Source organism: Peromyscus leucopus, chromosome 1 (assembly GCF_004664715.2).
Source record: "Peromyscus leucopus breed LL Stock chromosome 1, UCI_PerLeu_2.1, whole genome shotgun sequence".
NCBI classification, from domain to species: domain Eukaryota; kingdom Metazoa; phylum Chordata; class Mammalia; order Rodentia; family Cricetidae; genus Peromyscus; species Peromyscus leucopus.
The window spans coordinates 187,435,786-187,451,463 of NC_051063.1; the positions used below are offsets into that span (position 1 = coordinate 187,435,786).

Below are 15,678 nucleotides of genomic sequence, written 5' to 3' on the forward strand. Positions count from 1 at the left end.
TTCAGGTTTGAAGCTAGCCCAGGCTATTCAGCAAGTTTCCATGCAGCCTGGACTCCACAGTGAGAGACTGTCATAATAAATAACTAGACCACAGCATGCTTACATAAGCAACTTGCTTTAGTGAAAACTCTCTAGGGGGTTCCAAAACAAAAGAAGCATATGCAGATGCATTATAAAATCTATCCAACCTTTGTCCTAGTGGAAGAAGGGGTGGCTGGTGTGGCGATACTGAGACCTCAGCCCAGCTACTTGTAAGACTAGGCAGGAGGATAGTAAATTTGAGGCCAGCCTCGGCTACTGGGTGAATTCAACACAAGTCTGGGCAAGTTAGTGAGACTGTGTCTCAAAATAAAAATTCAGAAAGGACTAAAGATATAGTTCAGATATAGAGCCCTTGCCTGGTATGTGTGAGGGCCTGGATTCAGGTGAAGTCCTACTTATTTGTCTTTTTGATTATCTTCATACTGGCTCTAACTCTGCTGTACTCTTTATTTCATAAGGAAATAATAGCATAAGGGGAAAATAAATTGATTTAGGCCCTGTTTTACTTTATTTCTTGTTTCCTTAAACCTTTAAAAAGATGTGTGTGTGTGTGTGTGTGTGTGTGTGTGTGTGTGTGTGTGTGTGCAGTACCTGAGGAGTCCAGAAGGGGGCATCAGATCCCCTGGAGCTGGAGCTACAGGCAAGTAATGAGCTTGACTCAAACGTTTTTGGGAACTGAACTTTGATCCTCTGGAAGAGCAGTATGTGCTCTTAGCCACTGAATAATTTCTCCAGCTCTTACTCTATTATTACCACTACTACCATTATTGTTGTTGCTATTGTTATTATTACTGGAAGTGGGCATGTGGAGGTCAGAAGACAGCTTTCAGGACTCAGTTCCCTCCCACTCTGTGGGTCCTGGGAACTGATCTCTGGCCTTTAGGCTTGCAATGCAAGAACCTTTACTGACCCCCAAATTACTCTCTCTGTGTGTGTGTGTGTGTGTGTGTGTGTGTGTGTGTGTGTGTGTGGTGTTTGTTTGTTTGGATGGAGTCTTTGTGTCAAACTGTCCTCAGACTCCATGTATAGCTCTGCCTTGGACCCCTGATCCTCTGTAGTCAGCCTCCTGAGTGCTGGGGTTATGGCTGTGTGTAACTACACCCGGGTCTGTGGGAAAACTTTGAACTTCTAATCCTCCTCCCTCCAGATTCTGAATCTTATAGCTTTTTAAATTAAGTCCCAAGGATCCCACAGGCCCTCTGGGTCACAATTTGAGCACCACTAATGTGTGACACTCTTCTGTAAATAACACAAGATGCAGGACACTGTGAAAAATGGTCTCACAGAAAAAATGTGTGGCTTCCTCCTGTGCATAAAGACATCCTCCCTTTTCATGGGTGAGTAGGACAGGCTCAGGGACTCCCAGGATTCAATTTTAGCTTGGTGATTTTTCTAGCTGTGTGACAAGGAGAAAGTTAATTAACCTCTCCATGCCCTGGGATCTCATTTACAAAATGAGATGATAATAACTATCAAGCCTCCACGGGTTACGGGATGTAAATGACTTAAAGCAAAGTGGCCAGTGACAGGAAGCACTTGCTAAATTATGCAACTGATTTATGCAAACTATTGTTATTAAGTGGCCTTGGAAAATAGTCAAGAAGGGTTATATAACTGATATGAAACTGGCTCCGTTCCACATGTGTAGTTGGAAGGTGGAGAACTCTGTGCCTTCTGTGATGACTGTTACATAAAATACACACATACGTGCTTCCTGCCCACCTGTGTGTGCATTTAAACTCACACCTGTATGGGCAAAAACACACAGAGTGTTCCTCAAATGATTTGCTCAAAGGTCATAGTACTTGCTGGAGACACAGCTCAGCTGGTAGAATGTTTGCATAGCACACACAAAGACCTGGGTTCAGTTGCCAGTGTCATAAGGCAGATTTGATGGCAGATATGATGAATTAGAGGCTAGCCTGGGATACATGAGACTGTCAAAAAAAAAAAAAAAACAGCAGCAACAAACAGAATTCTGATAGTATCTTGGCAAAGATTCTTGCTGATGGTGGCTGTGCTGGATAACTTTATGTCAACTTGACACAAGCTAAAGTCATCTGAAGGAAGGGACCTCAGTTAAGAAAATACCTCCCTAAGATTGGGTTGTAAGCAGGCCTATAGGGAATTTTCTTAATTAGTGGTTGATGGGGGAGGGCCCATTCCATAGTGGGTGGTGCCATCCCTGGGCTGATAGTCCTGGGTTCTGTAAGAAAGCAGCCTGAGCAAGCCAGTACGCAGCACCTCTCCATGGCCTCTGCATCAGCTCCTGGCTCCAGGTTCCTGTCCTGCTTGAGTTCCTGTCCTCACTGCTTTGGATGATGAACTGTTATATAGAACTGTGAGTGAAATAAACCCTTTCCTCCCCAAGTTGCTTTGGTCCTGGCGTTTCATCATAGCAATAGAAACCGTAACTAGGAAAGTGGCGGAGACAGCCTGTTGGTTTGCTGTGTAGCCTGACGATCTAGTTTCCATCAAGCTGAAAGGACCCACTGAGCCGCACAGTCTTCCCACCTGAATTAAATTAATCTAGATAATCTGTCACAAGCATGCTTGGAGGCCTGTGTTCTGGAAGAGGCCAGGTCCTACCAAGGGAACAAAAGTGAACTTAACTTTCTGTTTTCAAGATTTGTATCTCTTTCTTTCTTTATTCTCTCTCTCTCTCTCTCTCTCTCTCTCTCTCTCTCTCTGTGTGTGTGTGTGTGTGTGTGTGTGTGTGTGTGTGTGTGTGTGTGTGTGTGTGAAATGCCCCTGTGTGTACGTGTAGATATACACACCTGTGTGTACAAGGAGAGGCCAGAGGAGGGCATGGGCATCTCTGCCGTATTCCTTTTGAAACAGGCCCTCTCACAGGCTCACTAAGCTGGAAGTCAGAAAACCCTACAAACCCTTCTCTCTGCCCCTCACAGCACTGGAGTTACAAGCCTTTGTGGCCATGCCTAGCTTCCTCCGCGACGGAGTGAAATCTGAACTCAAGTCCTCATACCTAGATGACAAGCGCTCCTACCCACTGAGCCATCTCCACAGCCCATGGCCTCATGTTTTTCAAAGAGAGAGAGAGAGAGAGAGAGAGAGAGAACATCAACTTCAGGATTTTAGGTTACTATATTCTGTACAAATAGCAGCAGCCAGCACTGGTACCATCGCCTCCCATGCTACAGGCAGGACAGACAGCACCAGTCGATCAGTGTGGCAGACAGCACCAATAGATCAGCGTGGCAGACAGAACCGATAGGTGGGAACATTCTCTCCTCCTGAGCAAACGTGTGTTCAGAATCCTTCTAATACTGTGTTCCAAGCCACACTAGGAATCAATTAGTCTCAACAAAGACGCTGAACTGTGTTTGCCATTGCGAATCTCAAGCCTGACCTTCAGAAATTCCTGGAATCATGGAGAATGACTCAGAATGTATTTCCCTCCAGGGAGTCTGACCCTGCTGAATCTGAGTTCTTTCCTGAGAACCTCCCTAAACCATCCTCCCTGTTCCAGAGGGATTTGGAATCATTCTAAACCATCCCCCTCATTTTTTTTCTTTTTAGATAGAAAAGGAAACCAAAGCCTCGGAAATTAAAAAGACTTGCTCAAGGTCACAGCATGAGTTTGCATAAAATCCGAGGCGGTAAAATGTAGCAGCTGAGGACAGCAAGATGGCTCAGCAGGTAAAGGGCCTTGCCACCAGGTGACAGACACCCTGAGTCCAGTCTCTGGAAGCCACATGGTGGAGGGAGAGAACTGAAGCCTGAAAGCTGTCCTCTGACCTCCACGTGTGTGCACCTCACATGCATCCCCTCCCCCCTGTACTTTTTTTTTTTTTTTTTAATGTAACAGCTAATTGACTGTGACTCAGGGGAAGCCTGGGCATGGGACGAGTTCACGGGTTAACAGCTGGGTCACCTCACCTTCCAATGCCTCCGCTTCTTCACTTGTAACACGGGGCTGGTGGGAAAGCTGAGTCCACAGGATGGTGGGGGAAAACTAATGACTGGATAAATTAAAAAACGTTACCTCAGTAGGGCAGTGGTTGTGAGCCAAGTGTCACGGTGGCAGGGCCATTGTCGCACAGATGAGGCAAAGAACAAGGGGCAGACATCGTACTTCCTTCCAATAGTTTTCAAGATTAAGCTTATTGGGGCCACAGGGGAGGGGGGAGGGGAGGGGGTTGTTGCCAGTGGTAGAGCACCTGCCCAGAATCCCCTAGTGAGGGCCTGGGGGTGTGGCTTAGCTACTGAGCTCTCGCCTGGCGTTCAGGAGGTCCTTGGTTCCCTGGATTCAACCTCTGGGAGAGAGGTGGGGAGAGAGAGAGAGAGATCTCGGTTGTAAATCTATCGGCTACTTAATATTTTGGCTGTTCTCAGTCTCTCCCTAGAGTGGAACTGCAGCTCTCAGAATCCAGTTTTGAGCCTCCCTCTCTCTCTCCCTCCCTCCCTCACCTGTACAAACAGCGGTAATTCCTACGTACCCACCACTGTGAACGGCTAATGGGATTATGTTCAGATCGGAAGCTTCTGCCTCACGGCAGCTGTCCAATAAATAGTTACGGTGGTTTCTTTCAACGTAGCAAACGGGCCCAGCATGCGCGAAGCCCACTCTTGCCTTGTACCCGGGAAGGAAGCTCAGGTGTGGGAGCCAGACTGACTTGGTGCCAGTCAAAGGCTGTCAGTTGGCATAAACGCGCTCAGATGAGTCATTCACCTGGCTGGCTGAATGGGCACGAGGAGGCCGGAAAACTCAACAGGGGGTCTCGGCAGAAAGTCAGACGGAGCAGTGTGGGTGACGGACAGTGCACTGGGTAGCCAGGGGCGTATCAAGAGGTGGGGTTCTTTTTGTTTTTGTATTGACCTTAACATTGTTGTCATTTATTGTCCTTATACAGGGACTGAGTTATAAGGTGACGATTAAATTAAGTAACCTAAATAACTTTTCAACTCACTCTCTCTCTCTCTCTCTCTCTCTCTCTCTCTCTCTCTCCCTCTCCCTCTCTCTCTTCCTCTCTTAGTGAGCGCTTAAGCTCTCTTCACAGGCAGTGAGGACCTTGAACTCCTGTTCCTCCCGCTCCCATCTCCTGGCCTGGCTGAGAATGAAACTCAGGGCCTCAGGTATGCTAGGCAATCACTGTACCAGCCGACCTACACCCCAAGTTTTGTTTGTTTGTTTGGTTTGGTTTTTTAAGACAGGGTTTCTCTGTGTAGCCCTGGCTGTCCTGGAACTCTCTCTGTAGCCCAGGCTGGCCTCAAACTTAGAGATCCCCCTGCCTCTGCCTTCCAAGTGCTGGGACTGAAGGTGTGCGCCACCACTGCCCAGCTTATTTTTAATTCTATTATTATTATGGGGAGAAAGGGAAGTAATCTCAAGCATTCCATTTCAAGAGTGGGTTCTAGGACTCAAGCAGAGCCATCTTGGTGGGCTTTATTTTGTTTTTTAAGAAAGTCTTGAAAGTTTGCCTAGAACTTGCAGCAATCCTCCTGCCTCTGTCTCCCAAGTCCGGAATTACAAACCTGGTCATGTGGTGTTCTATTTTTGAAGACAAGGTATTACTTAGTCCTGGCTGTCCTAGAACTCACAGAGATCTGTCCGCCTCTGCCTTCTGAGTGCTAGGATTGAAGGCGTGCGCCATTCAAAAGATCTAGTCAGAATAGCACTTTACCCTCAGGAGAAACCAGTACCATAAGCCCATTGTTTCTGATGCCCTCCCTTTTGTTAGGCAGAGACGTGTTTGAAATAAAGTTTATTGAAGTTTCTGTCGGTATTTACATATGATACACGGTAAATAACAGAGCCAGGCCCCCCACCCCACCATTTCCCCACCCTTATCGCTTCCCTCCCCCTCCCCCAGCCTCATTAAAAATCGCTGCGTAAAGACAGGTTATAACTGCTGCGGTTCCCCCACCCCCCTCCCACCTAAGATGCAAACTAAAAGCCCCGACCCTCCCTGCCCCCTCCCCCCACCCTGGGGCCGTTCTGGTTCCGTGTGTTAACACTGTGCTACCTCTCCCTCCTCCCCTAATAAAGGGGGTGGGGTGGGCGGTTTTCTGGCGACCCCCCCCCAATCTGTCCAAGGGGGCGGACAGGCCCTTGAAAGAGGCCAGAGTTGGGGAATCTGAGATAGGAAGAGGGACATGGATGAGAGGGAGTACCAGAAAATGGAAGACAGAGGTTTTGGGGGGTGTTAACCCCCGCTACTACCCCTCCCTCCCCCGACGGGACCTCGAGGGGGGAGAGGCGGGCACAGGTGTGGAGATAGCATGAGGGAACCTCCCTCCACCCTGGGGTCCCATCCTTGTTTGGTGTGAGAGGCTGGATGCACCTAGGGGCTTCGGATGAGCAAGTGGAGGAAGGAAAAGAAGAGGAGGAAGAAGAAGGAAAGGAGGAAGAGGAGGAGGAGGAAGAGGAAGAGGAAGAGGAGGAGGAAGAGGAAGAGGAAGAAGAAGAAGAAGAAGAAGAAGAAGAAGAAGAAGAAGAAGAAGAAGAAGAAGAAGGAGAAGAAGAAGAAGAAGAAGAAGGATCCCTTAGAAGGAAGAAAGAAGATCACCTTCCTTCCAGAGGACAAAAGAAAGAGAGGGAATGGAGTCTCCCAGAGGCAAAAGAAAAAGAAGTCAAGGTAAGCCATAGTCATATCACTGCAGCCCCTGACCCGACCAGCAGATGTGGGCAGAGCAAGCTTCTCCCCACCCCACCCCACCCCACCCACCCCACCCCTGAGACCAGGGACCTGCAGGCCACTGTGGTGTTTGTGCTAGGAAAGAAAGAGTTCAAGGGCATTCCTAGTGGCTATCACACCCACTCTCCAGCCCAGCACCCCCGCGCGGAAGCGGTAGTCTGAAGGGGTTGGGGGGAGCTAGATGCAAGATACCACCAGAGGATAGTAAAGTGGGTTAGAGATAACAGGTGGGGAGGGACCAGGAGAGGAACCCCCGAAATGGGACAGGCTCATGGGGGGTTGGGCGGGTGGCCGACATCATCTGGAAGTATAATGGACCAACGAGCGGTTGGAGCCATTGAAATGAGGATGATGGGCTGGGGCCTGGAGATGGCACAGCATCCCTCAGCCACGAGTCCCTTAAGGTATTAGGGAGGCAGGAGGCGCGGGTGAGGGGGAGGAAGGAGGAGGAGAGGGAGGGGAGCCCGGCCTCAGCACGGTGAAGTGGAGATGTGGAGGTGGTCGGGGTACTTGATGGCTGGAGGGTAGTTTTGCGTCATCTGGATGGAGACGTCGCTGGAGATGTCGGAAGGGCTACGACCACGACGCCACGCCTCGGGCTGCAGAAACTGGCCCGAGTAGTCAGAGCAGTCGCTGAGACGCGGGCGGTAGAAGGCCGGGTGCGGGCGGTACATCTCTTCCTCCGCGTAGCGCTTGGTGAATAAGTACACCGACATGACTCCGGCCCCCTGTGGCAAGGCACCGTCAGAATCCCAGAGGCAGCTTTCTGCCACTTCCTCTACCACAACCCAGGAGTCACAGTTGCATATCACCCCCCGCCCCCCGCAAGACCTCTGCAGAACCCAAGAGGCCCCAGTCCTCATCTCCTCCAGGACCCCAAGAATTGGAACACTCAGATCCCCGGGGTTAGACCCACAGTCTAACCCTCCTCCCTCATAATACAGGCATTACCCTCAGCCTCCTCTTCCTTCTGGACCCCGGAATCAGACTGCCAGACCCTCCCACGTCAAAGCAGAGAGACTGGTCCCCCAGCCCTGCTCTTTCCCGGGACCAAGGGCTCCCCATCCTCCTCCAAAACTTCAAGGGTCCAACCTACAGGCTTTCCTTCAGCTTTTTCCCTCTCAAGATCCCCAGGAGCTGGAACTCCCAGACTCTTTCCTCTCGGGGACCAACCCATAACCTACAGAATTCTTTTCCTCCTGGGCACAGGGATCAGATCGTCTTCTCTTCAGGGAGTCCAGTCCCGGGGCTCCTTCTCTCCGAGAAACCAGGACTCCCACCTCTAAGACCTCAGAAGGTCCAATCCTCAGGCTTGTTTGTTTGTTTGTTTTCTTGCCACAAACCCAAAAGGCCCTATCTTCAGATCCCATCTGCTCCAGACCCCCAGGAGCTGGAACACCCCGACATCCCCACCTCCTCCTTCAAATTGGTAGTTCTGGGCCCAACACATCACCTCTTTGAGAAGGAAAGAGGAAGCAGCGAAGGCAAACGACCACCCGTATCGATAGTGAAAGTACTGCTCCGAGCTGCTGGGCCTGTTCATGACCTCGTCATTGATGCTGGAGATGTACAGAACCAAACCCACCACCAAGGAGAGACCTGAGGGGAGAAGGGTGCCAGGAGCATGAGAAGGGAGCGCCCCCCAACTCCGTCCGGTTCACTGCTTTCCTTCGCGCTCTGCCCTGTATCTAGACTAACCTTACATGCAAGTCCTCCACCTCTGAGCAATGGTCCCCATCACTGGGGAATTCTAAGCAGGTGCTCTACCCCTGAGCAACGCCCCCCTTGCCTGGCCCCGCACCCCACTGGGGCATTCTAGGCATGTGCTCTACCTCTGAGCAATGGCCCCCATCACTGGGGGATTCTAGGCAGGTGCTCTACCTCTGAACAATGGCCCCCATCACTGGGGGATTCTAGGCAGGTGCTCTACCTCTGAGCAATGCCACGCACACACAACTAGGGGGTGCTAGGCAGGGGCTCTATTACTGAGCCAAAGCCCCAGCCTCACAGTGGAGAATTCTAGGCAAGCATTCTACTGCTAAGTCAGTCGCAAACCCAGCCCCTTACTGGTGAATCTAGGCAAGAATCTATCACTGAGCAATGACCTCTCACTGGTGAATTCTAGAAAGGTACCCTACCACTAAGCCATGAACTCCTCCTCTCACCGGTTGGATTCTGTGGAAGAATTCTGCTGCTGAGCCAGGCCTCCACGCTGCTCTGTCGTCACTACGGAATCCTAGGCAGGTACCCCGCAGCAGATTCTCAGCCCCTAGTGGATTCTAGGCCGGAGCTCCATCACTGAGCTCTGTCCCTGGCCCTCTTTTTACTTTTTGAGACAGGGTCTCAGAAACTTGCTCAGGCAGGCTGTGAACTTTTGATCCTCCTGTCTCAGCCTCCCAAATAGCTGTCATGACAAGCCTGTGTCTCCAGGCTGGACTTAACTTCTGTGTTCGGAAGGACCTCCTGTTCCAGGCCTTGGTTGGGTGTAGAGAACCCAGAAATGAATCCACCAGCTGCCCTCACCCCACCCCACACCTACCATATGAGACCTCAGGGCAAATGCAAGAGGTAAAAGACAGGATAGTGACCGCCCATACTGTGCATGGTGACATGTGCTGCAAAGTTTGTCCCACTGAACACAGTGGGGTCCACAGGAGGCACAAAGCTGTCTGGGATAAGAAGAACAAGGGGATCAAAAAAAAAAAAAAAAAAAAAAACCCAAAAAACAGGTCCTTGTCCAAGTCCTAGAGGATGAGATCCAGGCAAAAATAAGGTGGACAGCAATACCATGTGTCAACCTCTGGCTTTCAAGCATACACACACACACACACACACACACACACACACACACACACACACACACACGGTGTAGGTATTCTTAGGAGGCCTGGAAAGATGGCTCAATGGTTAAGAGCACGGGCTGCTCTTTCAGAAGACCTGGGATCAATTCTCTGCACCACAATGGAGCTCACAGCTGTCTATAACCCAGTCCTAGGGATCTGGTAAAATCAGCTAAAGGGATAACTGCATAGCCTTGGTTCCACTAAAAGTCATGGTAATATATGAGTTGTGTCTTATGTGAGCTACACCTTAAATGTTTAAAGCCTATGAATTCCATGCCTATGAGATGGCTCAGTGGGTAAAGGAGCTTGCTGACAACCCCTGAAGACCTGAGTTCAATTCCCAATATATACATGGTAGAAAGAGAATTGACTCCCACAAGTTGTCCCCTGACCTCTAACCTCTAAATGAGCTTTCTGGCACTTGCACATACCCCTCAATAATTAATTAATGAAAAAAATGTTTAATACACTCATTAGGGACTGGAGAGATGGCTTAGCCATTAAGAGCATTTGTTGCTCTTGCAGAGGACCCAAGTTCAGTTCCCAGCACCCACACAGTGGCTCACAACTGTCTGTAACTCCAGTTCCAAGGTGTCTGATGCCCTCTTCTGACCTCCATAGACGATGCTGCATATACATGGTGCACAGACATACATGCAGACCAACACTTGAACTCTTAAAAAAGCAAAACAAAAAACTACAAGTGAATTAATTCATCTTTCAACCCAATCCTGGCAATATCTCCTCAAGGATATGAATGATATATATATATATATATATATATATATATATATATATATATATATATATACACACACACACACACACACACAAGCAAATCCTTTCCTTCCTTTGTTTCTTCCTTGGCAATATATATATCAACACTGAAAAATATGGGGAAGTATTAAGCCAAGGGGTAGTGGTGCACACCTTTAAGAGCTGCACTCGGAAGACGAGGCAGGTGGATCTCTGAGGCTGAGGCCAGCCTGGTCTACAGAGTGACTTCCAGGACAGCCAGGACTACACAGAGAAGCCCTGTCTTGAAAAAACAAAAACAAAAATATGGGAAAGTGTTGGGAATAATTCAGCGGTGGAGTGCCTGCCTAGCATGCATGAAACCCTGAGTTCCATCCCCAGCACTGTGTATAACCAGGTGTAGTGGTGCATGCTGTAATCCCAGTACTGGGAAGGCAGAGGAAGAAGGATCAGGAGTTTAAGGTCAGCCTGGGCTATATGAGACTTTGTCTCCAAAATCCATCAATCATTCCATAAACAAAATGTAAGATGAAAGACTGAAAATGTGCGTAAGAGTGTAGAGAATGTACTTTTTTTGTTTGTTGTTTTCAGACAGCCTCTCTCTACATAGCCCTGGCTGTCCTGGAACTCACTATTTAGACCAAGCTAGCCTCAAACTCATTTCAATCTTCCTGCCTCTGCCTCTCAAGTTTTGAGATTAAAGGTGTTCGCCATCATACCTGGCTTAGAATGTACTTTCAAGCATGAGAAAAGGGATCATTATAAAAGGTATTTGTTAAAACAAAGCAAAGCATTGGCTCACACCTTTAATCCCAGCATTCCAGAGGCAGAGGTAGGTGGATCTCCATGAGTTTGAGGCCAGCCTGTTCTACACAGTGAGATGCAGGACAGGCTCCAAAGCTACAGAGAAACCCTGTCTCCAAAAAAAAAACAAACAAAAAGGTATTTGTTATTGCACGTGACCGATCAGGCAGTGTTTGAGGGGGATGTCGTTCCTAACAGGGTAAACGTGTGGAGTTTAAGGGACAACTATGTGGAGTCTCTTGTGTCCTTCTTCTTTTATGAGATTTCTAGGGGATCAAATTCAGATTGCCTTAAGAACAGAACAGGAGGGATGGAGAGATGGCTTAATGGTTAAGAACACTGGCAGCTTCTCCAGAGGACCTAGGTTCAATTCTCCACACCACAATGGCAGCTCACAAGTGTCTCTAATTCTGGTCCTAGGGATCTGACATCCCCTTCTGGCTTCTATGGGCACAAGGCACACAGACGTACATACAGTCAAAACATCCGTACATATGAAAATATTTAAAAAACAAAACAAAAAAAAGTACAGTAGGAGGGATCAAGAGATGGCTCAGGTCAGGGTTTAAGAGTACTTGGTGATCTTGCAGAGAACCCACATCTGAAAGTTCATAACTACCCTGGTTCATTGTGAGTTCAAAGCCAACCTGAGTAACCTAGTGAGACTGTGTCAAAATAATGGGGAGAAAAAAAGAGGGGTGAGAGTGTGGCTCAGTGGTAGAGCCCCTGCCTAGAATCCCCAGTGAGGGGCTGGGGTGTGACTCAGTGATAGAGTCCCTGCCTAGAATTCCCCAGGGTGGGGATGTGGAAGCAGAGGAACACTTGTCCAGCATGTATGAGGCCCTAAACTGAGTCCTCAGTGTTGAAATGGGAAAGAGAGAGAGAATACACATGCATCTGCTTGTTTTTGCAAAACTAAGCATAAGAAGGAAAACCAACGAACAAGCGAGGCTGATTGCATCGGGGAGTAGGTGGCACACAGAGACGAGGAAAAGCGCAGTTTTGCATGATTCTGATCTCGGAATTACGTTCATATTTTATACATTCAAGGAATAAACTCAAAGCCAGGTGTGACGGCAGAGAGCTTGCTGAAGGGAGAGGGCCACAGTTGGAGACCAGCCCAAGCTACACAGCAAAACTTCATCTCAAAAGCAAAGCAAACAAGAACAAATAAAGAAATAAAAATAAAAGAGTGGAGAACGATCCCAGTAACTTTTCTTTCTCTAGATTTCCTCCTCCCTCCTCCCCACCCCAAATTATATATGTATTTGGTTTGTCGAGATAGGGTAGGATCTCTCTTGCTATGCAGCCCAGACTGACTTCAAACCGTTGATCCTTCTGCCTCCAACTCCTAAATTCAGATCCTATAGGCACGCCATGACGCCTACCTGTACCTCTTACTTTCTGAATCCATCCCCCACTGAAAGGAAACAGGACTTCCTGAAGAAACATCTTCTCCAAAGCCAAGGACAGTCATATTATAAGTGTACTTTGGCCCCAAAATAAGAAAGTGCTCAAGGGGCTTGAGAAATGGCTCAGTGGTTTCTTCTCTCCCAGATAAACTGGGTTCAGTTCCCAGCACCCACATCGAGAAGTTCACAGCCATCTATCACTCCAATTCCAGGAGATCCAACACCCTCTTCTGGCCTCTGTGGGCACTATAAACTGTATGTATATCCATGTATGCTGACAAACACTCGTACACATAAAATTAAAAATAAAGATATCTTTAAAAAGAAAAAGAATGAGCTCAAAAATGATGGGAGATGATCAAAAAGGGACATGGCAACTAGCTCAAAGAGTTTCCTGAGGATAATTTGAGCAACAAATGAGTCATTGAAGTGGAGGTTTATAATCCACTGATATATAGCTATATAGTGTATATAATATAAATATATAATAATATATCTAGATAGATAGATAGATAGATAGATAGATAGATAATTTGAGCTGGGGATACGGCTCAAGTTGGTAGAGGGCTTGTCTAGCATATGTGTAGCTCTGAGTTTGATTCCACGTTTGTGTGTGTGTGTGTGTTTATGAGTGTGTGAGTGCATTTGTAATATACAGTGGTTGCTTGTTTGACATAGGATCTCTTTATGTAACCCAGATTCTACACAGGTCTCACCATGCCCGGACTTGGTGGAACTTGCTATGTAGTTAAATATGACCTTAAACTCCCTGATCCTCCTGCCTCCACCTCCTGAGTCCTGGAGTGACAAGTCCAAACCACCATGCCTGGCTTATGCGTTGCTGGGGAAGGAAAACAGGGCTCATCCATGCTAGACAAGCACTCTACAAACTAAGCCACATTGTCAGCCAAGGGTTGGTGGGGTATTTTCGGCTTTTGTTTTGTTTTATTTTGGTGTGTGTGTGTGTGTGGTTTTTGTTTTGTTTTTTTAAAAGTGGGCAAATTAAATGGCTCACTGGGCCAAAGTGCCACCCGAGCCTCGTGGCCTGAGCGCACTCCCTAGGACCCATGATGCCGAGAGACCTGACTTCTGAGAGTTGTTCTCTGACCTCCACGCTCAAACAGTGGGACAGTCACACCTGCACTCACGCAAGCACACACACAATAATAGTGATGACGACAGTGGGTCAATAAAGCTGATAAACAAATAGGGGAAAAGTTTCGCTTCAGTAGCATACCCATCCACACATGTCCATGGAATGGCACAAGGTAACACACACTTGACAACGGCAATTGTAACAGCAGTCACAAGTAGGAATCGCCGACAGGGGCTGGAGAGGCGGCTCAGAGGATTAGCGCAAGAGTGCTCCTCCAGAGGACCCCAGTTCAATTCCCAGCACCCACATGGCAGCTCACAACATCTGTAACTACAGATCTAAGAGGTTCCAACACCTCTGGCTTCTGAGGTCACCTGCACACCACCACACACAGAGATTCACATTATTAAAAATAAATATGTTTTTCAATCACCAACAGATATTAAATCAAATGGTAGCAGAATCGCCTCATTGAATACCTACTAATTACCAAGAGATTAAAAGCATCTTTCTCAGCTGGGGATGTAACTCAATTGGTAGAGTGCTTGCCTAGGGTACACAAAACCTTCGGCTCTGCCCTTTGCACTGTATTAACCAGGCATGGTGGTGTGTGTCTGTCCTCCTAGTGATAATGTCTACACTAGGGAGGTAGAGGCAGGAGGATCAGGAGTTCAAGGTCATCCTTAAGTACATAGTGAATTTTAGCCCATCCTGGGCTACTATATTAAACTCTGTCTCAAAACAAGCTAAGAAAAAAAAAACCCACATCATTTATTGTGATTTCTTGATCCAGCAGGTATCACTTTGAGTAAGCTAGTATCACTGATACTGGGCAGACAGACTCCTTACACCAGGTGTTACAAAGCAAGCAAGCCATTACTTCCATCCTATGGTGTTCCCGCTGAGAATGTATGACCTGAATCCACTGAGAAGGACATTGTGGGGCTGTCCTTTGCAATAAAAATGTCAACATGAAAGAGAAAAGGAAAAGTGACAGAACTTTATAAAAGACGAAGAGAGCCACTGGAGTACTCAGAGCTCCACAGAGATGTGGTTGGGAAGTGCCGGGTCATCCATCCGGGCACTCTGGAAGATGATGAAACACAGTAAATCAGAGGTGAGGTATCCCAGGGTTCTGCGTGGCGCCGCCGTCCTTCCTGGCGCAGCCGCTATCGGGAGACTGGCAGCCAAGGCATGTATGCACTATCGCCACCTGCCCCCCACCCCCGCTGCCAGCCACCAAGCGCATCAAGTTGGTGGGGTACATGATGCGGGAGGTATGCGCCCTACGAGGGGCAGCCACGGAGCATCTCAAGGTGTCCAAGGACAAGAGCACGCTCAAGTTCATCAAGAAAAGAGTGGGCACATACATTCGTGCCAAGAAGATGCGAGAGGAGCTAAGCAACGTGCTGGCGACCATGAGGAAGGCCGTAGCCCATTTGTGCGCGTACACACACACACACACACACACACACACACACACACGAAAGAAAACGAATCAGAGGCAGTGTGCCTTATGTGCATTCTTTCAGCAGATTTCCTGGGTGCACAGGAGGTTCTCAGATACTTTGGTCTGATCCAAGTTTCTAAAAAAATTTTCCAGTGAGGAAAAGGCTGTGTCTGCTAAAGAGAAAGTCTGAAGGCACAGCCAACGTGGGCAGTCTGGTTAGGAAAGAGGAATGGAAATAGCGGCCTGCCATGGTGGAGCCTGGAGATAAGAGGACCTGCCCCTGCTCCCTGAGGACTTGCAGGCAGATAATAGTTGCTAGGTCAGGCGGAGAAAGAGAGACATTTTCTTCAGTGATGTAATCACCAGTAGGGAGGCCACTCCCAGGTAAATAATCCTTCAAGAAGGATATTGTGAGAAACCCTGATAAAATATATTAGGTCACCACAAACAAACAAACAAACAAACAAATAACAAAAAACGTGGGCTGGCAGGATGGCTCCCAGTTAAGAGAGCTTGCCACCAAACTTGATAACCCGAGTTTGGGTCCTCGGTCCCACATAATCGAAGGAGAGAATTGGCTGCTAGGGGTTGTCCTCCTGACTTCCACGCATGTGCC

The 15,678-nt window shown here is 48.2% G+C and overlaps 1 protein-coding gene across 1 annotated transcript in view; it reads right to left on the reverse strand.

The window, feature by feature from the left end:
- Window positions 1-6,926: 6,926 nt before the first annotated feature.
- Cacng7 (calcium voltage-gated channel auxiliary subunit gamma 7) overlaps window positions 6,927-15,678 on the reverse strand; it is a 31,171-nt gene continuing 22,419 nt past the window's right edge. The window contains exons 5-6 of the mRNA XM_028862129.1: window positions 8,155-8,300; window positions 6,927-7,429 (exon numbers count right to left, since the gene is read on the reverse strand). Of these exons, the coding sequence (XP_028717962.1) occupies window positions 7,172-7,429; window positions 8,155-8,300 (404 nt within the window). The 3' untranslated portion in view covers window positions 6,927-7,171. The remainder of the gene's footprint in view (window positions 7,430-8,154; window positions 8,301-15,678) is intronic.